Here is a 9,719-nt window from a genome sequence, read left to right as displayed (position 1 = left end):
TTTTTCATTTTTACCTAAAAAGGGGGGGCTGTCTTATTTGATGGCCCTGCCTTATCATCGGGGAAACACGGTAGTAACTGTTAATGATTTTCTTAGCAAAGCTTTCATTTCATTGTACCATTGGTTAGGTTTGTAGACCCCCCCCCCACAAAAAAAATGGATGATGAAAGGAATGCCATCCTGGAAATATGTTTCTTTTGTTTTTTAAAAACTTCGCTTGACCTTAACACCTTATTTACCTTATTTGCAGATAATATTTGATTACATTGTATTGGTTATTTTGTTGCAGCTCAATGATTGTATACTTAAATCTCATTCTGTACATCACCACACCACCCAAAAACCCAAATGTGATTAAAAACCAATCCTTCCTGTCTTTCCATGAATTAAATACATGCCATTTACAGTGTGTAGCCAGCCATACCCTAAAGACAAATATACTTCCAGTCAGAGATTCCTGGCCATGTGCAAGTAGGATGCATAGATCCGGTCTGTGTCGCTCACAAGTCCTGCACAATCTCATATGAGAAGCAAATAACAATATTTCACTGGATGCCTGTAAATAAATGTTGCATGCAAACTGTAAACCCAAATATCCTAGCAAACAGATGGGACTGTGATTCAAGAATTAATTAAAGCAAAAATTATAAGCGGAGATGGGTGCGGGAAGCAGGACCCCATACTTCAGCCTAATGCAGAAACTGCTTCCTGCATCTTTCATTTCACATACTAATTTGCTGCTGTTTTGGACCAGATAAGTCTTTTTTTTTCCCAGTAACCCTTTGGAAGCGTACGAAGTGATGCTGACATCTGTCCTGTCACTTATTTTCTTACAGTAAAGGTACCATGTTTAGCAGCAAGGGTCCTCATTAGTCCAAGTAGAAACAAAAGGACATTTTGTAATAATATTATTGTATTTGTAATATTAATAAATCATTCACTGTCGAACTTAATCATTATAACAGATATCCCTTCATTAAAGCGATATACCTTCTGTCATAAAATAAACTTACCTGGCTGGTCACATTTTAAATTTAAATTCACCTCCTCGGGGTTCCAGATCTTTGATCATCTTGATTTGCCAGGTCAGAATGACGTAACCTTTGCTTATACGTGCAGGAGTTTATTCATACCTGGCAGCACGGGGAGGATCCCCAGATACCTGGCATTGCATGCTGAGCTATGTATTATATATTTTATTGGAAATTATTTATTACCTTTAAGCACTATATTTATAGAATGAGTACACATATGAGTTATTGATAATATTTATCAATCAGATATGTTTTTTGTACATCATCTTAGAAAACATATGGCCCAGGACTTGGGATGTTAAATACTATAATGTGCTCATAGCTTATACCCTGTTGTAATATGATTTGAATAGGGAAATCATGGTATAAGCAAAGATGATATTGAAGAGGTAAATCAGCCTTAAAGCAAACAGCTAAACAATTTTGAAAATCAAATATGTTAACTAAAATACCTGCCAAAAGATTTGTAGTTTTTCAGGCACATCACACAGAAATATTAGAGTACACTCTAGAATACAAACTCTAGATATATTGTGGGAAATTTTGAAAACAGAATGAAAATATTTTTACAAATGTAAGATCCCTCTAGGGTTACATTGCTTACTTTCATAATGGATAATAAGCTGGTTCAATCTTGATCAAAAGAGACCTTCATTAACACATAGAAATCTGTTGCCTTCCAATGTGAACAAGTACAACATATTCTTGGTCACGTTATGTGATCATTTTTATCTGAAAGTGATCATCCTCTTTAAATATGCCTGTACTATTTTGTGTAAATGTAACATTATTTGGATTACAGATTATTCAAACTATTGTTAATAATCCATAGAAAATCAAATAGATTTAGAGAATCAGATGTATTTTTCTATCCTTCTTGTAAACTTGCAATGCAGAGCTTGGTCCCTTGGTTTGATCACTTGTGTATCATAACAGTAGTAGATTCACCAGATTCATTAAAAAGTTATCTGTCCACAAATGCCCTTAGGTAAAAAGAATGCAAATTGCCAGCCTTAATAAACCTCCTTGTGCATTGTGCTAGGTCAGTTTTGGGCTAGTCAGTTCTCCACGGTGAGACATGAGAAATAGTGAAATAAACAGAGCAGTTGAGAAGAATTTTAGAGAATAGCATTGTGAGAGTAGAAAATAGCAGCTACAGGGTGAGTGAGGTGGAAATAAAAAGATTTGCTGGGAGTCAAACTGTGAACTCCTACTTACAAGAGCAGCAGGATACCGCTTTGATTATGATGCTTTAAAGGTATGCTATTTTCTGCATGAGGAAAGGCAGCAATTGTGTTATTTAAATGTATACCCTAACCAGTTAATATCATGACATAATATTATTGTTTGCAACAAAATATTTGCAGTTGTCTTATGAGAGATTTTAAGGTATTGAATTTTGGAGAATCTGGTAATTTTGCTGTTCAGGGCAAACACTTAAAATTGCTTTTGGTGTTCAAAGAAGTAAAATTTGAATGGTAAAAGCTTGTGACATTTATCTACAATGTTATACAATGGTTTTAAATGTTTATGGATAAAACCAGCTTAAACTTGGCATTTTCAATAACACTGTGGGTCTACTGTGGACTGTGGGTTGGCAGTTTGTTAAGATACATTCCATGTTATATACAACATGTCCTTCTTAGGTTAAATCTCCCAACAGTCAACAAGAAGATTAAGACTATATTCAGACTGGTATTACAGAGGTGAATGCCTAATTAGTCCCAGGTGCCTATTTTCAATTACTTGGCATCCAAGACGGATTATAGGCATTTTTGTGGGTGTTCATTTGCAGTCCTGGAGCAGTGCTGTTTTTGGCACAATGTTGAGAAGATAAAAGGAAAATGTTGGACCAGAAGACCACCTTGCGTTTCTGCATGTAGCATCTCACAATGCACTGTACCACTAAATTCTATAAAAAAGGAATTTTAACCACTTGGATTTGTTTTAGGGAAGGGTTTTGCATGTATAGTCTGGTATTTGAAGGACATGTATAAAAGGAGACAGAGGGAATGCTTCCCCCGTCGGCAGTAGATTATTGCATAAGCACAACAAGGCATTAACGGGCATAAGAAACATTTTAGGTTTTAAATGGAAGCAAGAATCTGTTTATAATAAATCTGTCATGAGATAAATATAGAGGCCACCACAGCTGATCAAGAGCAAAATTTTTTTTTACTTTTTTGCATATTTGCACCAGCCCAAGCATTTTGTAGACCTGAAACGGATTTGATCCACAGTCTAATTGGAAAGATCCAGCAGCACTTATATGATAACAATTTAATGGTTCTAGAAAACAAAAGCACCACCTGGGAACTCATCCTACTTCCTGCTGAACACTGAAATAGGAAAAAAAATACCATATTGAAATAGAATGCTTTGACAATACTTCGTAACTCCTGGGTTTCAGCTGGTTCCTGCTGCTGATGCCACTGAGCCTCATGAAGAGAACTTCAGAAAGCTCAGGATCCCAGTTCTCATGAGATTGGGATCCTCAATTTTACCAAGATCTCCTGAAAAGATCCAATGGCATCACTTTTCCCACATGAGCCCTCTAGAGATCTGGGAAGCTGAGTGTTTTTTTCACAACTATTTCTCAAATTGTTTTTTTTTTAATTACCATCATGCATTATTTTTATAGAAGGGAGGGCAGTTACTTAAGTGGACCATGCAGAGTGTTGCTACAATGTAAAGCTGCATGCATGAATGGGGTCAGCGACACAATGGACAGCAGTGCCAGTGGCTTCGCTTTACGATATAATTCACAGCCACTGAATGCATTATATTGTGACCAAGGCTCTAAAGTTCTGTACAGAGCTAGTAATTTACAGAATATTGTAGTGGAGTAGTATTTTGAACAGTTGTGTATGCTTGTAAAATGTGCACAGACCTTATACATGCATTGATTGTACTTGTTTTTAGAAACTTTCAGTGGCCAATGGGTCCTTGTTATGAAATCTTCTGTTTTTGAACATGGTAACTTCAACTTGCCTATACAAGCATGATAGAACACCAAATACTATTTCTGAAAATGATTATCTTGCTAACCTAAAACAAGACATAATGTCTACAAAATGTTCTTTTAGGCATGCAGAGTGAACATATAAATGAATACATGTAGCACAAAATAAGAATTTGGAAGTGAATGAATAAAAATACATTGTTGCAGTCATTTAAACCCTACTGAGTTTATCTGCTGCTTGATGTTGATTATACTCATCACAGTCATTAAATAGCTGTTATGGAGTTAATGCCCATAGAGATAAAGATCCCAGTACAGTATCTAAGTTCAAATCACTTTATAATGACAACTGAAGCATTAGTATGTTTATCCTAGCAGAGAAAACTAGTACTTGATCAAAAGATGCTTTGTTTCTGAATGAAGAGGAGAGGAGGAAATTAAGTGTTGTCACAAAAGATCATACAAAGGGCAAAACATGAACATAAATTTAGTGAATTACATCCTAATGGATGCATGTAGCTTGTTTTTGTTTGTACAAAAGTCTTGTTTGCATTAGGAAAAAGCTTAAAGCACACAAAATCATTGGTACATATGCATGCATTTATTAATGTTTGAGACAGTTTTTTTAATCAATAATTTATACTAATCAACAGCAAATCTGAGCATTCTGCTATTGCAAAATATTTCAGTACTACCTGCAGTCTACTGCACACTTGCTAGTAGTGGAAAATTACACCCCTCTTCCCCCAACTCAGTCCAGAATACATTTTTTGATACTTCTTTCTAAAACACCTACAGCAAGAAAAAATCCCTGTTCTCTCTTTGCATTCTGCAAGGGAGGACCCAAGATTCCCACCTATTGCTCTATGTTGGAAAGAAAACTAACTGTACCTAAAGAAAACTAACTGCAACACCTGAACATATTTTGTTTTGATGCACCTGTAATGTTCTTAGGCTCATTTAAACTGTTTTTAACAACTATTGAGATGACTATCAACTGCACAGTAAGGACCTGTGTTGATGGACTATGGGTTTGAGTTGATGGCATCCATTTGAAATTGGTTTGGGATGCTTCTGAATTCATTAATGACATACGTGACGTGAGACTCATCAACCTTTAAACTGCATTTGACTTACTTAAAGCAGGTTTTTCAATACTTTGGATTTTAATAGGAATACAAAATGTGGCTGATGCAAAAGAAAGCCTGTTGTAAAAGGCTTGTAGTGCACATTTTCCAGTGGGCTGGTCGACCCATAGAGAAATGTTGTGAGAGGGAGCAGTAACACATAGCCGTTGTGCTTTACTGCAAGGAACTGTGTATGTAATTAGCAAAAAAAGCTGCTTCTGTGTTCATAAAAAATTACAAACTTTGATTAACATAAGAACATTTACTAATACCAGTTTAAATTTTAAAAATATTACCATAGATAATGTAGAACTATACTTTCCATTTAAGCTGTGATTCTGCTTTCCTGAAGAGCTAATGAAAAGCTCATTAGGGAAATTCATAGACCCTGTCTGGACAGCTGGAGGTCAACTGGTCAGAAAATACAATTGTACAGACCTTCCGGGAAAATAAGCCAGTTCTTAAGATATTAATGTCTCCGCAAGAAGTCACATTGAACTCTGCCATGCAGTGACTCAAAGTGATCAGAGAATGTAATTACTACATGGAATTTGAATCAATTTACTTGTAGAGATGAGTGTAATATTTTAAAATGACTAAAATCCTGAAAAAATGGTTAATATAATCATAGTATATATGTGTATGTGTGGCTAACAATATACAGTCGTTTATTCCAGGGATTTAAAAATGTCTTCTTTATCTTGCATTAGAAAATGTGATATCCTAATTATCATTAAAAAACAATAATTACACAGAAATATACATTTTGTTTTTATTTTTATAAAATTTGTTTGCTGACCTTTTACTGTTTATTTCTTTTTATCACCCTTTATTATCATATTTCTTTTGCTTAAAAGCTTTATATAGAATATATTTATATTTATTTTTTGTCTTTCTTTATCAATTAGGGACGATACCTTTTCACTTTCTGTCTTGTGGGCACAACGGGAAGGTAAAGAAAGTGTCTATGTAGAGAAATGCTCAACAGTTGTCACCAGGTGTTTTATTGAAAGGTATACTCTCATTTCTTGTTCAGTAAACAACTACAAAATGTTACATTTCCCATCAATATTATAGGTGACATTGGTCATCAGGACAAATAGAGAGGGTAAATCTCCCCACCAGGGGAAAAGTGCCTTTCTCCTTCTTACCACACTTGTCAGGCTCCTGTCAAGTATGTGAGAATGGGTGCCAGCAAGGACACGTTCGCATTAATGTTTCTAGGTGCATATAAAACTAATGCTCTGTGTGCAGGATATTTCCTTGACCAGCTTGTTTCCCTGAGCTGCTTGTTGTTCCTGTGTTGTACCCTGACCTTTGGCTTGGCATACAACTGCTCCCTGGCTTCTGATCCTTTCTATCTGCCTATTGGCCTCTGCCATGGCTAATGACCATATCCTCTGCATTACCCGATTATGGGTCTGATTTATTTAAAATCACCAAGGCTGGAGAGGATACACTTTCATCAGTGAAGCTGGGTGATCTAACAAACCTGGAATGAATCTGGTCCAGGATTAAAAACATTTGCTAACAAATATTATTATTATTATTATTATTATTACACAGTATTTATATAGTGCTGATATATTACGCAGTGCTTTACGAAGTTCATACTCATGTCACTAGCTGTCCCTCAAAGGGGTTCATAATCTAATGCCCCTACCATAGTCATATGATGTCTTGTGTATGGTATATGTGTGTGTATGGTAATCTTTAATACATTCTTAGATCAATTTCAAGGGGAAGCCAATTAACAAAACTGCAGGTTTTTGGAATGTGGAATGAAACCAGAGTATCCAGGAGAAACTGACGCAAACTCAGGAAGAACCTGCAATCTCCATGCAGATAGTGTCCTGGCCGAGATTGGAACCTTGGACCTAGCGCTGCAAGGGCCAGAGATAAAACCTCGGAGCCACTGTGCTCCCTGCATAGCAAATTACTTTTAAGAAATCCATTCCAGGTTTGCTGGATGACCCAGCTTCACTGATGAAGGTGTATTCTCTCCACCCTCAGAGAGCTTTAATAAATCAGGGCCATTGTTGGCTCTTGATTTTTTCTCACTGCCCCAGTCTTGCCTGTTCCTACTAACCTTGCTGGTCCTGTCTAAGTTGTGGGTCACAACCTGGTGTCAGTCAGCAGTGTAACATCCTTACCAGAGGAAGTTATTTGACTCTACATACACATTTCATTGAAATTAGGTGCCCTTTGATATGGAATGCCCAAATTTGCAGTATAAATTGAAGTGGCAATGGTAACCACACTGATTTCTAATGGTAACCTTTTTGATCCAGGCTGAAGAACAAAAGAAAATGTTTCCTTCTATCCATTTATTTATAGAAGATGGTCACATAAGGATACAATAATTTCTATAGTGTATAATAACCTTCTGATACCTATCTTTCATGCTAGCTATTTTTATGCACTTCAAAATTATATAAAAATATGTGGCATCATTTTGCAGATTTTATATCCTAGATGAACAGAGAATTTTCTGATTGTCTAGTTTAAGTAATATTCCTTTGCATGTTATATCCAATAAAGCATCATAGCCAGTGTGTGTAAGGCAGGGCGCATTTGCTTCCCTGCCAGGTTCATGTACCCAAGGCTTTCCCAGGGCAACTTGTCTCTCATGCAGCTTTCATTATTTATGATCATTGATATCCTTGAACCATCTGTTTTGATATACATATAACCACATGCTGTGGTTGAACTGTTTTCTCCGTTAGTGGCTTGTATGCTTATGGGCAGTGCCTCTGTTCAGCTGTGTGTGTATAATCGCACAGGATATGGATCAAAACACCATTTTATCTGCAATGTAGGTTTTGGCTAAATGGTTCCAAAACTGCCATGTACTCTTTTGTGGCCATAATTTACTGATTCCCAGATCCCTAGGCCAGAATTTACAGGGACAATATGTATAGGTTATCCTTGCAATAACTCTATGGGATATATGTAGCAATGATTTGATGGGTCATTCTCCCAATCTATGCCCATTTTTTACCAAGGTCTGATTTTCTACTTTCCCTTATTTTAGTGGTTTTAATCAAGTTTTGCTGAGATTCTCCCATGTGTAAAACTGCCTCTTATCTTTAAAGCTATAGATTTGCAGCTCATTGATAGTTTTATGTGTTTTTATTTTCTTTTATCTAGAAAAAAGTGTGGGGTTTCCACTAATATTAATACTAGATCCTTTTGCAGGCTTGGAAACTGGCTGGCCACAAAACGTATGGTGAGGCAGCAAGAGTGTAACTCTCTTCTGCCCATTAGTAGACATACTTAATGGAGATCCTTTAATTGCTTTAGAAGTGATCCAGTCTATGGGTGGGGTTTTGATTGAGAATGCTTAAAAAGAAACAAAATAAAAAAAAAAGGCTGCATGCACACAGACTTTCATACAGATGTTCTATTATGCAGTTCTTCTGAATCAAATGGTTTACGTTTCTGCATGGTGCTGTATTCTTTTTCATAGAATGACTTCTCCTCTTAATTTAATGTGAATGTGAATTTTAAAAAACAGAAACATGTTGGTGAATTTAAATGAGAATTTATTGCAAAAAAAGAAGGAAAGCAACAAAGAACTTTTAATCATACAAGTGTAATTTACTCTGTCCCTGATGAAAGAACAAATCTAAAGGTGAGAATTTTGTAATGAGGGAGAAATTAAAATGCAACATAATCTCATTGAGCGAATCATTAAAGCACGGCTTTCTCGTATCATTATATCATGCAGATATATTTTAATCATGGTTTATGAATGCTTTGTGCATTATATTTCCTTCAGATCTATATACATCATAAATATTCTTTAGGCTTGGTGCAAATGCAGTTATTTGGATACCTGCTCCATTTTAAGATTGGACTGGTTTTGAGTTGTTGGATTGTAGGAAAATGAAATAAACAAACATACATAACGTAGATGTAAACTCCTAGCTGGATATTTAATTTACCAAAGCATTGTGTATCATGAACATTAGCAGATTTTTACATTTCAACATTTTTCTATCTCCTTTTTGCAACATAGTCATATTGACATCTCTGGTTTATGTCAGCCATTTCCTACCCTCCATTTACTCCAATATAGCATGCCAATGATAGTGACTATAGCAGATTATCCCTGCACACTTTGATTTGGCATTCTCCTTTGTAGTCTTCACCAAGGGTGCATGTGAGTTTTTACCCTACAGCAGAAGGTCCCTGAACATGCTCCATTATGGTGGGATTACCAAGTGTTTTAATGAAAGCTTTTGATATAGAAAGATTGAAAAAGAACTACCGTATTGTTCGGCGTATAAGACGCTCCGGCGTATAAGACGCACCCAATTTTAAAGGAGGAAAATCTAGAAAAAAAAGATTCTGAAAGATTTTTCCCCTTCTGATCACTCATGTGCCAACTTATCCCCTTCTGATCACTCTGTGCCAATTTATCCCCTTCTGATCACCTTGTGCCAATTCATCCCCTTCTGATCACCCTGTGCCAATTCATCCCCTTCTGATCACCCTGTGCCAATTCATCCCCTTCTGATCACCCTGTGCCAATTTATCCCCTTCTGATCACTCTGTGCCAATTTATCCCCTTCTGATCACCCTGTGCCAATT

At 36.2% G+C, this 9,719-nt stretch overlaps 1 protein-coding gene across 3 annotated transcripts in view; it reads left to right on the top strand.

The window, feature by feature from the left end:
* The window catches only part of KSR2 (kinase suppressor of ras 2), a 202,246-nt gene that overhangs the window by 79,096 nt on the left and 113,431 nt on the right, over positions 1 to 9,719 (top strand). The window contains exon 5 of one of the 3 annotated variants that reach the window (XM_072415948.1): positions 6,032 to 6,136. The exons of the other annotated variants lie outside the window; for them this stretch is intronic. Within the exon in view, the coding sequence (XP_072272049.1) occupies positions 6,032 to 6,136 (105 nt within the window). The remainder of the gene's footprint in view (positions 1 to 6,031; positions 6,137 to 9,719) is intronic. 3 annotated transcript variants of the gene reach the window in all.

Source organism: Pyxicephalus adspersus, chromosome 6, assembly GCF_032062135.1.
Source record: "Pyxicephalus adspersus chromosome 6, UCB_Pads_2.0, whole genome shotgun sequence".
NCBI classification, from domain to species: Eukaryota; Metazoa; Chordata; class Amphibia; order Anura; family Pyxicephalidae; genus Pyxicephalus; species Pyxicephalus adspersus.
Note: the sequence above shows the minus strand (reverse complement) of the source record. Positions and strands in the feature narration are given on the sequence as shown.